Here is a 22,858-nt window from a genome sequence, read left to right on the forward strand (position 1 = left end):
CGTTTCAAATGATTATGAGACACGGGACATAACTCGGGATTACGGTTGGGGGAGTTATATCCATTGGAGGAAGATGAACGAAATAGTTAAGGATTCGGTTCATGCTTCGGGAGGTCCATTCTCCTTAAGCAGTTTTAACACAGTCACATTCTGTGAAAGGAAGACACATAGAGAGAGAGAGAGAGATAGACAGAGAGAGAGATAGACAGAGAGAGAGGGAGAGAGAGAGAGAGAGAGAGAGAGAGAGAGAGAGAGAGAGAGAGAGAGAGAGAGAGAGAAAGATATCACTTCTCTTCTGACTCTCACCGTCCATTCCCAGTGGGACTTTAAAAAAAAGTAGATAAGGTTTTGAGAGAAGAAGTTATCTTTCATCCGTCCTGTCACTTCCGTTATCGTCCACTACACATCCGGTTTCGCTATTGCCGTTAAACCGCGAGGGTCCCAAATCAAGTATTCAGATCAGTAAACGAATAATGGGAAGTAGGAATTTACATAGACAACAATGAACAATGAGCACCATAACAATTAATAAAAATATTACGAAGAAAATTCACCAATAGGAGGGATTTCCATGTAGGAGTAAAAAGCAAATCCTACAGATATGGGTTTATGCCACTAGGAGGCGCTCTCCGCGCGTCCGTTTTCTCCAATTTACGACCAAAAACTGAGAGTAAACCCTCTGACTCGAACCAGCCATACAACATGCACAGAACTTTCACCACATTTACTGCGCCGGTGGGGACACTTCTCCATCTTCATACTGTCTAAACTTCCGTCCACACTGTTTATAAACATACATATCATATACACACACACACACATACGTATGTATGAATGTATGCGTATGTTGTATTGTTGTTGTTGGCACTCCGTCGCTTACGACGTCGAGGGTTCCAGATGATCCGATCAACAAAACAGCCTACTCGTGAAATTAACGTGCAAGTGGCTGAGCACTCCACAGACACGTGTACCTTCAACGTAGTTCTGAGGATATTCAGCGTGACACAGTGTGACAAGGCTGACCCTTTGAATTACAGGCACAACAGAAACAGGAAGTAAGAGTGAGAGAAAGTTGTGGTGGAAGAGTAGAGCAGAGTTCGCCACCATCCCCTGCCGGAGCCTCGTGGAGCTTTAGGTGTTTACGCTCAATAAACACTCACAATGTCCGGTCTGGGAATCGAAACCGTGATCCTATATATATATATATATATATATATATATATATATATATATATATATATATATATATATATATATATATATATATATGTATATATATATATATATATATATATATATATATATATATATATATATATATATATATATGCTATATTTCTGGTAATACAGCTGCAGGAGAAATACCTAGCGAAAGATAAACATCTGTACCTGGCTTTCGTTGACATGGAGAACGCCTTCGACAGGGTCCCCTGATCCCATATCTGGTGGTCAATGAGGAAACTAGGGATAGATGAATGGTTAGAGGGAGCTGTCCGAGCCATGTACAGGGACGCTGTACGTAAAAAGCAGCATTCAAGTATGATCGTTACCATTGTCACCTTACTGGCACTTGTGCCGGTGGTACATGAAAAACAACTTTCGAGCGAGGGCGTTGCCAGTACTGCTGGACTGGCTCCTGAGCAGGTGACACATAAAAACACCATTTGAGTGTGGCTGTTGCCAGTACTGCCTGACTGGCTCTTGTACCGGTGGCACGTAAATCACCCACTACACTCTCGGAGTGGTTGGCGTTAGGAAGGGCATCCAGCTGGAGAAACTCTGCCAGATCAGATTGGAGCCTGGTGCAGCCATCTGGCTCGCCAGTCCCCAGTCAAACCGTCCAACCCATGCCAGCTTGGAAAGCAGGCGTTAAACGACGACGACGATGATGATACACACACACACACACACACACACACACATATATATATAAAAGGAAAATACACAGTATAAATATGGACAAAAAACACACACACACACACACGCGTGCACGCACATGCACACGCACACACACACACTCCTTTTAGAAATCTTTTCTTGATTCTGTCATTTCGCTTTGGCCATGCTGGGGCAGCGCCTTGAAGAATTTTAGTCGATAGAATCGACACCATTGATAATTTATTTTTCTTGTTCACCCTGGGACTTATTCTATTCGTCTATTTCGTTGAACCGCTCAGTAACAGGTACATAAATATACCAAAACAGGCTCTCAAACGGTTGGGGGACAAACACTGACACAAACACCCAAATAAATGTTGCTTCCGTCCACGAAATCGTGGCCTGAACAGGTAAATAGCTTCACTAGTGTTTCTCCCAGGCACGAAACCAAACTCCATCTCATCGAGGCTGACTATCTTTCACTCTCAAGGTTTTGCTCAGCCCGAGGCTATATCAGAAGACATTTGTCCAGGGTGCCATGCAGTGGGACTGAAACCAAGACCACAGAGTTGGGAAGCTATGACTCCCATTGCTGAAAATGAATTTCGGAGGCAAATTTATAGAAGGATTTTAAAAAATTCTTCTCTTTACAGGGATTTATTCTTAACATATTCATCACGAGAGATACAGGTAACGAATTTTTCATGGGGACTTTATCATTAAATTCTAAAACTGGAGAAATAAGCTGAACGGGATTCCGAGATATTCATCATTACACCATGAAATGTTGTTCTTAAATATAACAAAGACATTATAAAAATGACATTTAAGTAGAGAGAAATTTCAAAAGTATAATGAGTTGCAAAAAGGATGGTTTTTACAGAGAAATTGTTGTCTTCTACAGAACTCAAGTTATAAGAGATTAAAATTTGCAGAAGAAATTAAGGAACTAACATTTTGTTTAAAAAAGAAACCAAAAAATAATAAAGGGAGAGAACTGAAAAACTCTTAATGATAATACATACAAAGGGGAATAACTGCGAAGAGAAAATCTGCAAAATGTCGAGGCCTTTTGACTCCTTTCACTCGCAGCGAACAAGATTTGAGGTTTCTCGCTGGCAAAAGACAACAGCTGACTCTTCTCAGTTGAAGGGATTTGTGTGTGTGTGTGTGTGTGTGTGCGTTTCTAAGTGTATGTTTGTGTATGCGTCTTTGTGTATGTGTTTGTGTGTATGTGTGTGTGTGTGTGTAAGTGTTTGAGTGTATGTGTAAGTGTATAGGCGTATCTGTGTGTGTATATGTGTATGCGTCTTTGTGTGTGTGTTTGTGTGTGTGTGTGCGTGTATGTGTGATCGTCTGTTTGTGAGTGTGCGTGTGTGTGTGTTTGTATGTATATACATATAAACTTTTTCCTGCATTTAAATACGTTTTTCCATGATGAAAGCTGCAATGTCTAAAATAGTTATAGGAATATCCTTCATTTCTATGGATTTATATACCCTTGAAACGGCCGTCGAAGTATCACCACTTAAGTATTTAAACTGGAGTACCTACATCTAATTATTGGGAACTTCAACCTCCATGCTTAAAACATCCATTTATTCACTTTCTCGCAAGGATTTTCACTTTAAGTTTTTTAATATTTCTTAACAACACCTTTAATCTTTAAGTAGGACAATGTTTTCAATGTATACCTTTTAAGATGTTAATATATATTTTTATAGTTCAATATAGTTTTTCTCCCCATATATGTATATCATATTTTTATATATTTATGTATCTGTAATTTTTTAATATTTTTTAAGATCTTAATGAGTGATACGTTATATATATTTCTAAAATTTGCATATGTCAGTTTTTGTGTCTGATTATATGTTATTTAAATATAATGTATATAATATATATATATATATATATATATATATATATATATATATATATATATATATATATATATATATATATATATATATATATATATATGTATATATATATATAGTGTCTCACGTTGTCACAGTGCTGCCTATATAATAAACAAAAATATTATTATATATATTTGTATGTGTGTCTTCGTGACTGTGTTTGCCCATCCATCCCGCTTGACCACCAGTGTTGCTGTGTTTACATCCTCATAACATAGCAGTTCACCTCATAGAAACCGATAGAATATGTACCAGTTTTAAAAACAATAAAGAAATTAAGTTCTGAGTATGGTTATAAAATCGACAATGAGAAAATAAGCCATCTATTGTATATGGACGGTATGGGCTTACTTCTCAAGGTGCCGAGTAGCAAACCCACTGACTTTTCAGGGTTAGTTTTTGCTCCTGTCACCGTTTCGTATTCTTTTAGTATCTCGCCTAGCATCTCGATGGGCTTTTGGCTCGACACTATGATGGTGACATCGTCCGCATATGCCGACACGCTCGTCCCGCAACCCAGCTCCCGTGGGATGCCCCTCAGTGTCGCCAGCTTCCGCAGTAGTGGCTCGAGAGTCAATACAACAGAAGCGCCGACAGGGGACATTCCTGACGGACCGAACGCGTGATGTCGACCGGTTGTCACAGGTGACCGTTTACCTGAATTACTGATTGGATGCCACTATGCAAGGCAGCGATCCAACCGTGGAAGATGGGACCAAAGCCAGCCGCCAGGTATTGATGGTCGACCCTATCGAAAGCTTTAGATTGATCAGCGCCCCACCCATGCCAGGATCCTCAACTACCCTGTCCAAGATGTAGCGCATGAGGTGGAGGTTGTCATGGATGCTTCTGCCCGGCATGGCACATGTTTGCGACTTGTCGACCAGTTTATCAATGACAAGCACATGCCTCTCGGCTATTGTTTTGGCCAAAATTTTCAAATTTGCGTTGAGCAGAGTGACGGGCTTCTCGCGCAGCTTCGATCCCTTCGTTCCTTAAGGCACGCATTTTAGCTCTGACGACGCAACCTTCGTGTTTGGCGTTGAGGTGTTGGGAGAGGGCCATCCTTACAGCCAACGTTGGTTGCGCTGCCAGTTGTAAGTGCTTCTTCTAGTTTCTTAACTAAGTCTCCCTCTACTCTATTTCGATCTATCGCTAATTCTTTGCTAAACCTAATCGATTCCGATTTAATTGCCATTTTAAGGGCAAACTACCAGGGGTTGTTAACAATGGCACCTGTTAACGCCCTCTTAATTAACTCGCTAATTCAGTTCCTGTAAACCTGCTGCACTAAGAGCGACACGTTCAGTTTCCAGTAATCGGGACCCTGCCTATGTGACTTATCTCAGTCGAGCGTACACATCACAAATTTGTGATCTGTGTAGCTGACTATTTTAAATTGTGGACATCCTACACTATCTCTATCCGCTGTCCTACATAGAACTCTATCTACATATGATCTCGCCGATCCGACGCGGTTTGTCCACGTCCACCGTAGCACATTTGGATGGTCGAGTCGGAACCTGTCAGACAAATGGAAACGTCTGAGCAGGTCTTTAAGGCGCTTACATCCCCTTCTACTCCTATCCATTCCCACATAGTCTAGATGCGTGTCCAAGATGGCGTTCCAGTCCCCTACTAACAGTAAAGGTCGAGACGTTCCCAAGAAAACCTGTAGACGTCTAAAGAAATCTGGCCGACCCGTTAAGGACGGTGCATACACTGCCATCTGACGGAAAGCACACACATTTCTGCCATCGACGTCCAAGACAACCAGCCTACCTTCCGGTTCTAGGAATATTGGCCTTACTTTTAGGTTCAGACTTCCGAAAAAGCACTACGGTACCACCACCACCCATGTTTGGTAGACAGGGAGAAAAATAAATGTCGAATTGTCCGCCAAACATGGACGCGAAGGCCCGCGGGTTACTGAGTCTGGTTTCACTGATAGCTATGATTTCTACGTTCTGTGACTTGATGTCATTTAGAAGATAACCTTGTTTCCAAGCTGACGCCAAGCCACATACATTTACACAACCTAATTTAAACATAATTTTGTCGAAACAGTAAAGAGACGAGAAAGAAGCTTACTTACTCATTTCAAAAGTTTTACATTCGTCCTCCTTTGAAGTGTCTTGGAGGAGGTCTTTAAATAATTTTTTGGATAGGAATTTTTGGAATTCTCCCTACCGCATTTGGAGAGAGGGATTTGAGTGTGTGGTGCCGTGTTTGTGTCATGTGTACTATTTTAATATGTTCTGGTGGTGTTGTTCGTGGGTGATTGTTATTTTTGAAGTCATCTTCACAGATGTTTGTGTGAGGTTGTTCATTAGTTTTGTGTCTTTTGTGTTTATAGCAGAGAGCATTGTATGCATTTTTGTGGTGTTGGTGCTGGTTTGGTTGTGTAAGGGGCTTTCAGGGGTTGTGTACCTCCCTGCTTTGCTTGTGTTTGATCTTGTCTTTTTTTAAAAATCTTTGTCTTTTACCCCCTGTGGCTATTTGCCATTCTACTGGACTTTCATCGTTAGACGAAAAGTCCGACGGATCAGAAGGCGGTAAGGGCAAGGCATCTGGTTCTATGTGTGTACTTTTAGACGTTGTTGTGTTGTGTGGTGTGTGTGTGTGTTGTTGGGGAATTAGGGTTAGTATTTGTCTTTTCTTCATTGATATTTGTTGTTCTTGGTTGTTGTTCTTGGTGCTGCTGGTGGTCTATCTTTTGATGTTGGTGGTGGTGTTGTTTCTCTAGTTGGTTTCGGTGTCAGGGGTAATTGTGATGGTGTTGTTTCTCTTCTTCGTGTTGATGGTGATGTCGTTTGGTTTTGTTTGTTGATTTGTTGCTCTTGTAAATGGTTGATAATTGCAATAGAGACATTAGTCTCTCTCTATCACCTTTCAACATAATTATATATGAAGATACAGTAGAACAATTAACAACATAATAAAAATAAGTTTTATTCTTGGATGATGCTTGGTTTTACAAATCCTGTGTCATTCAGCTTAGCAGCCGCTGATTCGGTTGTTATCGGAATTGGAAGGTAAAGAGCTTCCTTGATGCATGCCAGAGGAGCAAGCAGCTATCACATCGATGGCATCGTGGTGAAGAGTGCTTCGTTGAGGAGCGAGGTGTTCTCACGTCGAAGGTCTCTCACTCAACTGAGTTATAAAACGAAAGTAACTCTTTAAGTACTGGTTTTACTACGCATGCGCACTCGAGGGGTTTCCGGTGGTGAAGTCCCTTGTGCATGTGCAGATTGTACTTCCTCAATGGCGGCTATAATTTCGCGCCACTACACTCTTGACGAGATTGCATTTCTTTGTATATTTCTTGGGTCATTTGTGGGTTTGGTGGTGTTGGCACCAAACGTTGTCTTCTATTTGTTTTGTGTTTTGATTGTAATTGTTCTCCTTGTTGTTGTTTGTTATGTGCCAAAACGCTCTGTCTTTCTCTCTCTCTCTCTCTTTCCTTCTCTCTTTACGCATCTGTTCCAACATACATTTGATTCGATCTTTCTTTCTCTCCCTCTCCTCAATATATATATATATGTAGTGGCGCGTGTGGCCGCCATCTTGGGAAGTGCCATTGCGCATGTGCAAGGGACTTGCCGTCAGCGGAAGTACTCGAGCACGCATGCGCAATGCAACAGGTGGAGAGAGAGCAATAGCGTTCGATCTCTTTTCTCTCTAGCAGCTGTCGTGACAAGACGTTCTTCCAGGCTCTCTCAACTCGACCCCCGACCTGTGGTCAAAGCTTCTTTGGTATCCCAGCGGCATGCCTGTTCACACAGGAACGAAAACGGCTCTACACCAACCTGGAATAAATTATTGATCTGTTGTTACCGTTATCCCTCGTGTTGTATTTCTGGATTTAATGATTAATATAAGAACTAGGGAGAGATGGCCGAGCCGTCATATCTCATCCAATTCTTATATATATATATATAACACATTCGCTCCGTCTTTCTCACTCTCTCCCCTCGCTATAATATTAAGCATTTCTCTTCCCCTGTCTCTCTCTCTCTCTTTCTCACTCTTTCAATCTCAGCTTAAACTCGTCCACTTTTACCAAGACGAATATATCATGATCTCTTTGTCTCTAGCTTTCTTACTGTCTTCCTTTCTTTCTGTCAATCTGTCTGTCTCTTACTGTCTCTCTCCTAAACATATCTACCCCCTCTTTCAAAACATATATATCATTTGCCTTCTCTGTCTCTTCTCTCTTTCTTTTTATAACTTCCCACCTCAATGTATATTAATGTATCACTTATCCTCTCTCACCTCCCTCGCAACGGCCTGTGAAGCAAGGAACAATTATTTAACAATCAACAGACAACTTGTCAACAATTATCCAAGAATACCTTTGGAAATGCAAATCTGGAAAACGACAACACAAACACTGAATGATCTCAATATTCCGATACATAAAGATCGACTTTCATCGTTTTGGGGTCGATAAATTAAGTACCAGTTGCATACTATCCCCTCCTCCAACATTTCGGGCCTTGTGCCTAAAATTGTTGTTGCTGGCACTCCGTCGCTTACGACGTGGAGTGTTCCACTTGATCCGATCAACGGAACAGCCTGCTCATGAAATTAACGTGCAAGTGGCTGAGCACTCCACAGACACGTGTACCCTTAACATAATTCTCGGAGATATTCAGCGTGACACAGAGTGTGACAAGGCTGACCCTTTGAATGACAGGCACAACAGAAACAGGAAGAAAGAGTGAGAGAAAGTCGTTGTGAAAGAGTACAGCAGGGTTCGCCACCATCCCCTGCCGGGGGCCTCGTGGAGCTTTAGGTGTCTTCGCTCAATAAACACTTACAACGCCCGGTCTTGGAATCGAAACCGCAAGTCCACTGCCCTAACCACTGGGCCATTGCGCCTGAAATAGAATAGAATATAATAATACGTAAAGGGAGATAATTAGACATTACTGTTTCAAATATTTCAGGCGTGGAATATACGCATGCGCATTGAAACGTGATTCCTGATTGATGTTGACTTCCGGTTCAATGTCCTTTCAATGAACTTCTTTTAATCAGCTGATAATAATAAATCCATTTAGAATTCTTAAAATACGTTTCTCAATTGCCATATACCCACATATATAAACAACACGATCCTTTATGAGACATTTCCGTAAGTATTAATGAAAATATTCTGTTTTTAATTCTGGAGACTTTTGGCGCCAAAATTTTTCGTATCTTTTCTAGGTTTTATGAATGAGAAATGTCCTTGATTTGTGCGGGATTTGGCTGCTATTTCTATTTATGAATGAGAAATGTCCTTGATTTATGCGGGATTTGGCTGCTATTTCTATTCATGGAAGAGAGATGTCCTTGATTTGTGCGGGATTTGGCTGCTATTTCTATTTATGAATGAGAAATGTCCTTGATTTGTGCGGGATCTGGCTGCTATTTCTATTTATGAATGAGAAAAGTCCTTGATTCGTGCGGGATTTGGCTGCTATTTCTAGCTATGGAAGAGAGGTGTCTGCAATTTGTGTGGGTTTGGTGTCTTGTTTCTTTCTGTGGAAGCTTCCTTCTACACTGTCCATCGTTGCCAAGTTTGGAAATGGAAAATCTACGTTTTATTTTCGTTGTAACTCTATAAATGTAATTTATTGGATTAGTTGCGATGAATGTGGCGTAGAGTATGTAGGAGAAACTACTCAGGAATTACATCCGATGAAACACACACACACACACACACACACACTCTCTCTCTCTCTCTCTCTCTCTCTCTCTCACACACACACACATAGAAGACACCTTCTCTCTCTCTTTCAGTCAAACACACTACAAAAAGATTCGAGAAAAAGTACATAGATAAGATTTACGCTCTCTCGCTATCTCTCACACACACATACACACACAGTGATACACTCTTTCTCATGCACACACACACAGTGATACACTCTCTCTCTGTGAATCACTCACACTCATTCAAAAGAGATGCGAGGAAAAACAAATAAAAAAAATGTAAGATTTTCTCTCTCTCACACACACAGCAACACATATCTTCTCTCTCTCTCTCTCTCTCTCTCTCTCTCTCTCTCTCTCTCTTCCTCTCTCATACACACACAACACACACTTTCTGTCTCACACCCCTCGTCAACGCATCCACACGTCCCTGTCAATTTTCTCACTTTCACTTTATGCTGACATCAAATGTAATGTACATTTCCAGCCACAGAAATAAATAATATCTGCAATGTATTGTATGAGTTTGTGGGTGTTGTGGGATGTTTCTCTGAAAATGAGGCAATACACACACACACACACACACACACCTCTTCCAGTATAACGGAGACAATAAATTTCTGACCGTTACTTCGCAAACTGTTACGACCCTTGTCCACAAAAGCCTCTATAGAAGGTTTTTCTGTCCTTCTGATCCTAGATGCCCCATTGCTCCATAAATGACAAATCTAAAGAGTGTAGAACCTTCTGTGGAACATATTTCATATATTTTCCAAGAATACACGAAATCCGCTGAAAAACATTGATTTTACGTGAGATCAAACTAATGGTCAGTCACACATACATACACATCTTTCGTCTTGAATATTATAGATATGATGGGCTTCTTTCAGTTTCTGTCTACCAAATCCATTCACAAAGCTTTGGTTGGCACGAGGCTATAGTAGAAGTCACATGCCCAAGGTGCCACACTATGGTACTGAAACCAGTATCGTGTGGTTGGGAAGCATGCTTCTTACCACACAGCCACGCCTGTGCCTCTGTGTATATATATACATGTAAATAGCCAGACAGGCAGGAACAGATCCATGTACGCAGCAAGTAAATACACACATGCACAGACTCGGTCATATGTGTAAATACATAGACATATACATATACACACATCTATATATGTAGATGCTTGTGTGTGTATGTACACTGTATGGATATGTGTGGATATGTAAGCTTCACACAAGATTCTGTGATGGAGATTTTAATAAATTAAAATATTCAGCTGTTAAATACTTATTCTTACAGTTTATCTCAACAGAAATGAATCTGTATTTTTGACATAGCCTCTGTATCTTACACTGTTGTTTCCATATAATTTCAGAACATCAGATGCCATTGATTTAACAGAAGAAACGGCCTCAGTATTTACCATTTTAATGAAGACTTAAAGAAAATATTATACAAAACAGAAGTAGGACATTGTTTCTGCAAATCTGTCGTAGAATTCCTGTGAAACATTTGCTCTGAAATAATACTATTAGCCAAGTTTGTGAACAACACTGACTGGAGTGTGAAGAAGAGGAGCTTCTGTGCTGATGAAACTTGGATAAATTTATGTAATTGCTGCTAGAAAAAGGCAACACTGGATTGAAATACAACAGCAGAAGTATTTGTAAGGAATTAAGTATAAGAATAAAACAAGAAAAATATTTTAACTGGGATTTGAGAGGAAAATAATGGAAAAGAGAGAGAAGCTTAAAGAATTGATTTCCTCTGAACAAATGAAAGAGAAAAGAAAATTGTCTTATGACTGTGACATCTGTAAAAAGGTCTTCTCTCTCAAATGTAACCTAAATTCCCACAAATGTATTCACACAGGAGAGAAAGCATATCATTGTGATATCTATGGTAAATCATTCTCTGAGAATAGAGCCTTGGCAAAACACAAGCGTATTCATACAGGAGAGAAGCCATATCACTGTGATATCTGTGGTAAATCATTCTTTCAAAGTAATGATTTAAAGAAACACAAACGTACTCACACAGGAGAGAAGCCACATCATTGTGATATCTGTGGTAAATCATTCTCTGAAAGTAATAATTTAACAGCACACATACGTATTCATACAGGAGAGAAACCGTATCATTGCGATATTTGTGGTAAAGCATTCACTCAAAATAGTGCATTAACTACACACAAAATTATTCATACGGGAGAGAAGCCATTTCACTGTGATATTTGTGGTAACACATTCTCTCAAAATAGGGCCTTAACTACACACAAACGTAGTCACACAGGAGAGAAACTGTATCACTGTGATATCTGTGGTAAATCATTCTATCACAATAGTAACTTAACAAAACACATACGTATTCATACGGGAGAGAAGCCATATCACTGTGATATTTGTGGTAAATCATTCTCTGAAAATAGTGCCTTGGTAATACACAAACGTATTCATACAGGTAAGAAACCATATCATTGTGATATTTGTAGTAAATCATTCTCTAAAAGTGATGCCATGAAGAAACATATGCGTGTTCATACAGGTGAGAAGCCATATAATTGTGGTGTTTGTGGTAAATCATTTTCTCAAAGTGATGCCTTAAAGAAACACAAACGTGTCCACACAGGAGAGAAGCCATATCACTGTGATGTTTGTGGTAAATCATTCTGTCGGAATAGTAACTTAACGAGACACAAAGATATTCATACGAGGAAGGTTAGTTTCTGTAGTTGAGACTTGTTTCTTTTCAATATTCACCTCCCACTCATGTATCTACTTTCCATGATGTAAGGACCCCTTATACCAAACCTCCTCCTCCTGATAACTCTACATATTATTCTTTATTGAATATCGCATCCTGTAATTACAGCATATTTTATTGTTTATTGTATTTTAAATGGTTCACTCATTATGTTACACAATAACTTACAATATTAATTTTTTAGACTCAGGAATATTGTAAAGGGAAATATTTATGTAAAGAATGACCCCAAGAACAAAACAGAAGAAATCACAAAGGAAGATCATGAGGCATAAGTGTAGTTTAGTGCCCCACACAAGACTGATGCCTTGATAGTTTCTGAATAATGTTTTTTTTTAAATTAAACTTTGCAGAGATAGGTTTTCAAGTGTCCAAATTATGATGATTTCCATAAAATAGAGAAACAACATTTGGGAGTAGATTTCTCACTATTCTTTGTCAACTCTGTTCCACTTTGATAAACTTATCCACTTCTTCAACATGTGAGGTTAAATTCAGTTCAGCCTAGATAACCTATAAAATATCTTTTGTTACTCTGACCTAGCTTAGCTAAGAAATTTTTATAAAAACGGAACAGTAAATAGAATGCTCTCTTTCTTTTACTTGACATCTGTAACAGAGGCAACATGTCTTGTCTCAGTAATGTCAGAGACATAAAGATGTCTCTGTACTTCGCATAGACCCAGAGTAATGTTCAAAGTTCCATGGTAGACTACTGCATCAGATGAACTACGTACACAAACACACACACACACACAAACATATTCATTCCTGACATATCATTTCCACAGATGTACCCTGTTTCTATTTCTAGCAACTCGTAGCAGTTGTCAACATTTTGCATGTAGTGAAGAATTATGTGTACCAACGACAAATGAAGTCCAATGAATAAATTATTTTTAATTATGAATCGATTCACTCATTTGTTTACTTCAAAGGCACTCACATTCCTTTGGCATCTGTTTACCAAGATACACATGGCCAAGCATATTGTGCTCTTCTGTCAATAAATTTAATTTGATTTGTTGTTTACCATATAATATGTGAAGGACAGTTTAGAATGATGTCTCAAAAAATACTGTTCATTAGGTGTTCTGGCATTGTGCAGGAAATAACAGTGAAGTGCTCTGAATTTCACTTGGTCTCCAGGTGGTCTCATGCGACGCTAGAAATACAAACCAAATGCTAAAATATGCCTTGTTTTTCATATAAAATGGAAGGACACTCAAAATACACACAAAATTACTGTTTGAAAGGGATCTTACACCATTTTAGAGACAACACCCAAGTGTTCTAAAATTTGTATTGATTTTTGTATAAAATTGAAGGACACTTTAAGAATGATTTGTGAAACACTGTGCTAAAGGTGGCCTCACTTCATGCTAGAAATAGCAGCAAAATTTGCATTCTTTTTCATAGAAAAGTGTAACACAACTGTCAAAATATTCTCCAATGAATCCATGCCATGCTAGAAATAACAGCCAGTTTGCAGGACGTCCTCATCGAGCTTTGTAGATCTTGCAGGATGAGGCGCGTCTTCTAGGCTGTAATTTCCGGTTGACACTGGCTTACGCTTATTGTCCAATCCCCATATACTGCATTAATATTCCTAGCACTTTCCTTTGCGTTGTTGCCTTTATCAAACTCACAATTCAAAATATGCTGAATATTCTCCTTTGTCACTTCCATTATAGCTTTGAAAAAATAACTGTTCAAGTCGAACTGCGCTCTTGATGGAACAAAATATACCTACACACATGTGTTTATATGTGTGTATGCATGCGTAGTAAGAGACACATATTATAGAAAGTGTGTGAGGTGGGGCGATATATTAATATGGGAGGGGTTGAGAAAGTATTTTCTAACTATACTCTTTTACTTGTTTCAATCATTTTGACTGCGGCCATGCTGGAGCACCGCCTTTAGTCGAGCAAATCGACCCCGGGACTTATTCTTTGGAAGCCTAGTACGTATTCTATCGGTCTCTTTTGCTGAACCGTTAAGTTACGGGGACGTAAACACACCGCCATCAGTTGTCAAGCGATGGGGGGGGGGGGGGACAAACACACACACACACACACACACACACACACACACACACACACACACATATATATATATATATATATATATATATATATATATATATATATATATATATATATATATATATATATATATATATATACACATATATACGACGGTCTTCTTTCAGTTTCCGTCTACCAAATCTACTCACAAGGCTTTGGTCAGCCCGAGGCTATAGTAGAAGACACTTGCCCAAGGTGCCACGCAGTGGGACTGAACCCGGAACCATATGGTTGGTGAGCAAGCTACGTACCACACAGCCACTCCTGCGCCTATAAAACTTTAAGATTCTTGGCTGTTATTTTTCAGATTAACACCCACACGATCTTCACTAGGGTGTTAGGGTCAGGGTTAGGGTTAGTTTTACGGTTACGGTTAGGGACGGAATTCCCCAACCCTAACCCTAAAACCCTAGTGAAGATCGTGCGGGTGTTAATCTGAAAAATTACTGTTATTTCTAGTATCACATAAGGACCACTAGTTGGGCAAGATTTCTTCAGACGCTTCGTAAAGTGTCCTTCAATCTTTCATGAAAACCAATGCAAAATATAGTGTGTTGAGCTGTTATTTCTAGCATATTGCCAGACCACTTGTTGGACAACACATTTTATAGACGCTTCGTGAAGTCTCCTATTTCTATATGAAATACATTACAAATTTGATGGTCGTTGCTTGCTGCTTCCCGAACGATACGAGACAATAAAGAGGTCTGTGTCTGTAGCAAAGGCCGAAATAATTATGCAAGGAAGATAATTATTGGGTTGGTGTGTAATTGTTGCGTCCTTTTTTCAACAACAATAATAACAATATTTAACAAAAGCATCTTTAAATGACGGTCTGATCGTCTGCCAAGCAAATGGGAAGCAGTAATTGAAGTGGATGGTGACTATGCTCCAGAATAATCATTTAAAGATGTTTTTGTACATGTTGTTGTTGTTTTTGTTGAATAAAATTTGTTGTAAAAAAGCCGCAATAATTATGTAACCGTAGGCGCAGGAGTGGCTGTGTGGTAACTAGCTTGCTTGCCAACCACATGGTTCTGGGTTCAGTCCCACTGCGTGGCACCTTGGGCAAGTGTCTTCTACTATAGCCCTCAGGCCGACCAAAGCCTTGTGAGTAGATTTGGTAGACGGAAACTGAAAGAAGCCCGTCGTATATATGTATATATATATGTGTGTTTATGTGTCTGTTTGTCCCCCCAGCATCGCTTGACAACCGATGCTGGTGCGTTCACGTCCCCGTAACTTAGCGGTTCGGCAAAAAGAGACCGATAGAATAAGTACTAGGCTTCTAAAGATTAAGTCCTGGGGCGGACTTGCTCGACTAAAGGCGGTGCTCCAGCATGGCCGCAGTCAAATGACTGAAACAAGTGAAAGAGAGTAACCAACCGAATAGGTTGCGTGAGGGAGAGAGGATGGGTGGGTGGGAGAAAGGAAGGAAGAGAGAAGAGGGGGGGGAAACGCGAGGTTATTCTGTCATAAAGAGTGAAAGAAAAGAAATGGGAAAGAGAATGAGAGAAAGAAAGAAAGAAAAGGAAGAAGAAAGACAGAAAGGAAGATAGAAAGAAATAAGGAAATAAACAAAGAAATGAATAGAAATAGAGGAGCAGTATGAGTAGAGAGACAAAGAGAAGAAAGTCATAAAGGGAGGGAGGGGGAGAGAGACAGATTGAGAAATTGAGGTTGAGGGTGAGGTAAACGATAGAGTAAGGGGCTGAGAGAAAAGAGACAAAGTGGGAGATGTCGGTTGTGTGTTGTAGGAGGGAGGGAAAACGAGAGAGTATAAGGTAAGAGTATAAATGAGACGGAATGATATAGTAATATATATGAGTAGGGGAGAGAGAGAGAGAGAGAGAGAGTATGAGGTAAGAGGGAGGTTAAGAGAAGCGGAGTGACGTAGCAATACATGTCGAAAGGGAGAGAATGAGTTAAGAGAGAAAGGGGGAGCATACAGTAATATATAATGAGGCGAGAGAGCGGTGGGAGGAGAGAGAGAGAAAGAACGTATGTGAATTTTTGCGTGAGTGTACGTATGTATGTGGAGGCGCAATGGCCCAGTGGTTAGGCCAGCGGACTCGCGGTTTCGATTCCCAGACCGGGCGTTGTGAGTGTTCATTGAGCGAAAACACCTAAAAGCTCCACGAGGCCCCGGCAGGGGATGGTGGCGAACTCTGCTGTACTCTTCCACCACAACTTTCTCTCACTCTTACTTCCTGTTTCTGTTGTACCTGTAATTCAAAGGGTCAGCCTTGTCACACTGTGTCACGCTGAATATCCCCGAGAACTACGTTAAGGGCACACGTGTCTGTGGAGTGCTCAGCCACTTGCACGTTAATTTCACGAGCAGGCTGTTCCGTTGATCGGATCAACTGGAACCCTCGTCGTCGTAAGCGACGGAGTGCCAGTATATCTATGTATACGCTCATATGTTGGTGCGCATGCAAGTACGTAGGCATACTCCTGTTTATGAAAGACTAGTCTCCTGTCTTGTTCTCTCGTAAAGCTTTCCTGTCCTTCTTCAAAGAAAGTATATTCAGCACTTTCGACTATTTATAGTCTGGGAAAGTTGGGTTCAAGGTGGACGAACAATAAAAGGGTGCGTCTGAATGTGCGGCAGACGGTTTTCACATGTTTGACCATGTGTGCAGGTTATACTTCTTGGTTCGAAGTGAGAAAATATTGAATAAATAAAGGAATAAATTCAGAATGAACTAGAAAAGCAGTCGGAGAGCGCTGGCTTCTGCCAAGCAGCTCATTTCCACCCATATACACGCATACTGAAAACCGCCCAATTTCCCAAACCAACGCCGGCAAAAACATGACCTCCTTGGCGGGGGTAAAAAAAGAAAAAAAATTAACACAGCCATACTCTTTACTCTTTTACTTGTTTCAGTCTTTTGACTGTGGCCATGCTGGAGCACCGCCTTTAGCCGAGCAAATCGACCCCAGGACTTATTCTTTGGAAGCCTAGTACTTATTCTATCGGTCTCTTTATGCCGAACCGCTAAGTTTCGGGGACATAGACACACAAACATCGGTTGTCAAACGATGTTGGGGGGAGAAACACAGACACACAAACACACACACACACATATATATACGACGACCTTCTTTCAGTTTCCGTCTACCAAATCCACTCACAAGGCTTTGGTCGGCCCGAGGCTATAGTAGAAGACACTTGCCCAAGATGCCACGCAGTGGGAATGAACCCGGGACCATGTGGTTGGTACGCAAGCTATTTACCACACAGCCATATGATTTTTAAAAAAAAGAACCCTTTAAAAACAGGAATCATCTGAAGCAGTTATAATGCATCAATGACAACAGCAAGCTAGTTTCACCATACAACTAAACAGAAACAACAATTACCTAAAACTTGAGTGATACACACACAGCCACCACCACCACTACCACCATATCACAATCACCACAACAACTATCCTACCACTATTACCACCACCACAACCACCAGCATTGTCATTGCTTCCACTTCAACCACATACACCGCCATCAATGTTATCATGACGGTTACCTTGACAGTCACTTTCACCACCACAACCACTATTACCACCATCACCTCAGCATCACACATCACACCGCTCCTGTCGCCATTATAACACCACCAATACTATTTTATCCTCCTCCCATTCTTATCTCGACCGTTGTCATCGTCAACCCTGTCTCTGCTTTCACCACAATCACTGTCAAAACTACGACCACCACAATCAGTTTCTTTACACAGTTCAAAATCCATTATCCGATGCTCAAGGGACCGAGATTGGTGCAGATTTCTAATTTCGGAGTGCTTTATCAAAAAAAAAAAAAAAATTGCATCTACAAAACGGAACAGTTTGAGGACAGAAACCAGGTCTAAACACAATAGCTTATAGACATACCCTGAATGTAGTTCTATATAAATCTTTAATAACTTTTGTATACTTCAGACCATCAGAAATGTTAAGATATCAGCCTCTACCCACGTTGTCATGCTTTGATTAAAAGATTACAGCATGGATTAGATTACTTCGATAAATTTCGGCCGAAGTTGACTCAGGCCATGTCTAATTTAATAGCACCACCTGGAAGAGATACACAGTCAGCTCTGGGGAACCGTAGCCCATTCCAACAGAGGGTTATTGTTTTCAGAGACATATCTGGTATTTGATGGGGGTGTAGTAACGCCGTGCGCATGCGTGGAATTAAACAAGCAAGCTTTCCCGCTTAATTCATTCTCTTTCTCGGTCGGCCGGCCATGAGCATGGACGTGTCAAGCAGTGTCTCCAACATTCCAACTCTGGAGACAGTCTCTTTACGTGTTTAGCTGTCACTCTCCATCTTTCGGACTTACACTCGACAGCTCGCTTACATCTACATACCAACGTCCCAACAACTATGCTCACACACACAGAAGCTGTAACAACAAGAGCTAAAGATGTATATATTTACCACCTGAATAAATGTTGTTTAAGTTGATAGTCTGGAGTTCAGCGTTCCGTTATATATTCTTAATTTTATATAGGAAAGTCAGGTATACATCTAATGATGTATAACCAACTTTCCTATAGCGGTAATCATCTAGGGATGATCGTTTGAATGCCGTGAAGTCTCTTTCCTCCTTTATGTGTGTCTGGCACGATGTTGAAGAGAGCAGGGCCAACTGAGGTGAAATAGTTCTGTCATAGTGTTGTGATACGACATGAACATTTCTGTAGTGGACGGATGGCATGGGAGCCAAGCCTCAAACGAATTTTAAAGACGGGCAATGTTGATGGAATATTTTCCACATCATACAGATGATATAGAGCTCACAGCGGCGGTGGAGAGAGCAAAGCCCGAGCTTTTTGAGTCGATCCCAATAGTCAAGGCTTGTCATCCTCCAAAGACCTCCGCCAAGCAGCTCATTTTAAGATAGATACGCGAGTAAAATTACTAATAGACAAACGAAAATAAACTTTGGAAACAGCAACAACACTATAGGTTATGTGGAAATGATGAACGTGTTTTCAAGGGAGATAATCAAAGACTGTAACATTGTAATACTTCATGTAAAGTAAATATAACAAATGAAAAATCCTTCAAGAATCCATAAAAATTCCCGGATCACGACCAAAATTTCATCATCTGTTCCTTGTGTCATTACGAACTTTTCGTGCAAGTTTCATCAAATACTGTTCACAACTTTTTGAGTTATTTTTCACACGGACGGACAAACCAACGCCGATGAAAACATGACCTTGTAGGAAATTGGTTATACACCATTAGGTGTACACCCAATTTCCTATATTAAATTAGAATGAACGGAACGCAGAACTCCAAACTATCAACTCAACAATATTTATTTAAGGTGGAAAATAGACAGCTTTACTCTTGTTTGTTGTGCTTGTCTTCTGTGTGTGAGAACATGGTTGTTGGGACGTCGGTATGTTGATGTGAGCTGTCTGGCATGAGTTCGAAAGATGGAGAGAAGACAACTAGACACGTCCATGCTCAATCGCCGGCCAGCAAGAAAGAGACAGAATAAAGCGGGAAAGCTTGGATGTTGAATTCCACGCATGCGAGAGACTACGCATGAGCACAGCGTTACTACAGGGCTCCCTTGCCATTGCGGAACGCACGATAATATAAAATTCTGTTGGAACGCCTGAGGCAGGATGGCCACTGAAAACCACCCACAAGATGTAGCACAAACACACACAAAGAAAAATGAAAGAAATGAAATGTACACTCGTGTGATACATGCATGCAATGTACAAATGAAAGAAAAACATGCAATATGGGCATTTTGGTTGTTTACGTTTTATTCGATTTAGTCCTGAGGTACACAGACGCACATACATAACTATAAACATAGATGCATACATAAATGTCGACCCCAGCACTTGTCTGTTTAAGCCTAGTACTTATTCTGTCGATTTGTTTTGCCGAACCGCTAAGTCATATAGTGATGGGTGGGGTGGGGTGGGGTGGGGTGGACATAAAGGCACACTGACACAGGCTTCTTCCAATTTCTGTCTATCGAATTCACTGAAATGATTTTGGTCAGCCCAAGGCTATAGTAGAAGACACTTGCCCAAGATGCTGCGATGGGGAACTGAACCCGGAACCATGTGGTTGAGAAGCAAGCTCCTTATCACACTGCTATGCCTGTACTTACACACACACACACACACACAACACACAAGCACACACACACATATATATTGTACGTACGTAGCTTAGTGGCTAGAGTGTTCGGCTCACGATCATAAGGTCAAGAGTTCCATTCCCGGTGATACATTGTGACTTTGTGCAAAACACTTTATTTGAAGATGCTCCAATTGGCTCAGCAAAAATGTCACCTTATGTGTAACGCTGAATATATATATATATATATATATATATATATATATATATATTCAGCGTTACACATAATGTGTAGGCGCGGGAGTGGCTGTGTTGTAAGTAGCTTGCTTACCAACCACATGGTTCCGGGTTCAGCCTCGGGCCGACCAAAGCTTTGTGAGTGGAAAAACTGAAATAAGCCCGTCGTATATATGTATATATATATATATATATATATATATATATATATATATATATATATATGTATGAGTGTTTGTGTGTCTGTGTTTGCCCCCCCCCCCCCCAACATCACTTGACAACTGATGCTGGTGTGTTTACGTCCCCCGTAACTTGATTTTCTCGACTAAAGACGGTGCTCCAGCATGGCCGCAGTCAAATGACTGAAACAAGTAAAAGAGAAAAGAGAAAGAGAAATATATATATAAAACATTCGAGCGAGGTCGTTGCCAGTGCCGCTGGACTGGCACCTGTGCAGGTGACACGTAAAAACACCATTTTGAGCGTGGCCGTTGCCAGTACCACCTGACTGGTCCCCGTGCTGGTGGCACATAAAAGCACCCACTACACTCTCAGAGTGGTTGGTGTTAGGAAGGGCATCCAACTGTAGAAACTCTGCCAGATCAGACTGGAGCCTGGTGCAGCCATTTGGCTCGCCAGTCCTCAGTCAAACCGTCCAACCCATGCCAGCATGGAAAGCGGACGTTAAACGATGCTGATTCTGCTGATGATGATGTAGTTGAAATTTACAGAAAAGTAAAAGACGAAGACAGGTGTGTAAACAACAAACAGGTGTATTTGTTTAGCTCTCGGAAAGGTGAGAAAGTCTTTTATGTTTCGAGCCTACGCTCTTCGACAGAAAGGAACGCAAGGAAATAAACAGGGAAAGAATAAAAATTTTTAAAAAAAGACTGTTGGAGCTAGCGGTCAATCATGGGTACATGCATATATGGGTACAAGATGTCACCAACAGTAAACAACTACGAAAACAAATGAATTCAATACGCAAACGAGAGAAACAAATGGAAAACAGGACAAGTAACACAAAGAACGACCCTTCATCAATTGTCGGCTGTCTGTCTACTCCCCATTTCGAGCATCTTTATGTTATTTTTCCTGTTTTACGTCTGTTTCTCTCGTTGTTTGCGTTTTGAACTCATTTGTTTTCGTATTTCATGTTGTTTACTGTTGGTGACATCCTGTACCATATATGTATATATATATATGTGCATATATATATATATCTATATATATGTGCATATATATATATATATATATATATATATATATATATATGTGCATATATATATATATATATATATATATATATATGTGCATATATATATATATATATATATATATATATATATATATATATATGTGTGTGTGTGCATATATATATATATCCCTCTCGTTCTTCCTCTGTTACTACTACGTACCTCTTTTTCCCCCCTCGTATTTCCTCTCTTTCTCTTTTCCCCTGTTGCTCACCTATTCTTCTACTTCCTCCCTTTGTTTCTCCCTCTACCGGCATGGTCACATGCTTCCGGTCAATAATCCTTTCCTTCCTTGGCTTCCGCCAAGCAACGCACGCACCACTTTGTCCCTCTCGGGTCCGTGCCTCATCGCGTTCATACACACATAATTTTTCTCGTCTGGCCGTAAAGCCTTTTCTGTTTGTTTTCCTGTCTTGTTTTTTGTCCGCCACTACATTCCTCCATGGCTAGATTTAATTTGCGTATACAAATTTAATCTGCGATCCATGGGAAGAGCCGTTTTAACGATGCGTCCTGCCCGAAGCTAGTCGAAACGCTGGTGTTAAAACGTGGGTAGCTGATGAAGTAGAATGTTCTCGTCTACGTTTGTTTGCAATGTCCTGTACCCAGATATGCACCTATACATACAGGTGGATGTCGGTATGCACATACCTGTACGTATATATGCATATACTCATTTACTATTTGTTTATATATATATATATTATTTACATTATTATTTGACTGAACGCCACGTATCCATTTCTAAGTATGGTGGTAGTGGTGGTGGTGGTGGTGGTGGTGGTAATACGGCGAGCTGGCGGAAACGTAAGCACGCCGGGCGAAATGATTAGTGGTATTTCGTCTTTCTTTACGTTCTGAGTTCAAACTCTGCCGAGGTCGACTTTAC

At 40.4% G+C, this 22,858-nt stretch overlaps 1 protein-coding gene across 3 annotated transcripts in view; it reads left to right on the forward strand.

Moving 5' to 3' along the window:
• Nucleotides 1-8,759: 8,759 nt before the first annotated feature.
• LOC149130296 (uncharacterized) overlaps nucleotides 8,760-22,858 on the forward strand; it is a 49,696-nt gene continuing 35,597 nt past the window's right edge. For 2 of the 3 annotated variants that reach the window (XM_089345291.1, XM_089345288.1), the window contains exons 1-2: nucleotides 8,760-8,940; nucleotides 10,879-11,963. In XM_089345291.1, coding sequence (XP_089201417.1) covers nucleotides 11,234-11,963 — 730 coding nt within the window. In that variant the 5' untranslated portion in view covers nucleotides 8,760-8,940; nucleotides 10,879-11,233. Of the gene's footprint in view, nucleotides 8,941-9,914; nucleotides 10,333-10,878; nucleotides 11,964-22,858 lie in introns of those variants that run through there. The other variant, XM_089345290.1, reaches the window with a different exon arrangement.

The sequence above is a fragment of the Octopus bimaculoides genome, chromosome 29 (assembly GCF_046866305.1).
Source record: "Octopus bimaculoides isolate indiv1 chromosome 29, ASM4686630v1, whole genome shotgun sequence".
Classification (NCBI taxonomy): Eukaryota; Metazoa; Mollusca; class Cephalopoda; order Octopoda; family Octopodidae; genus Octopus; species Octopus bimaculoides.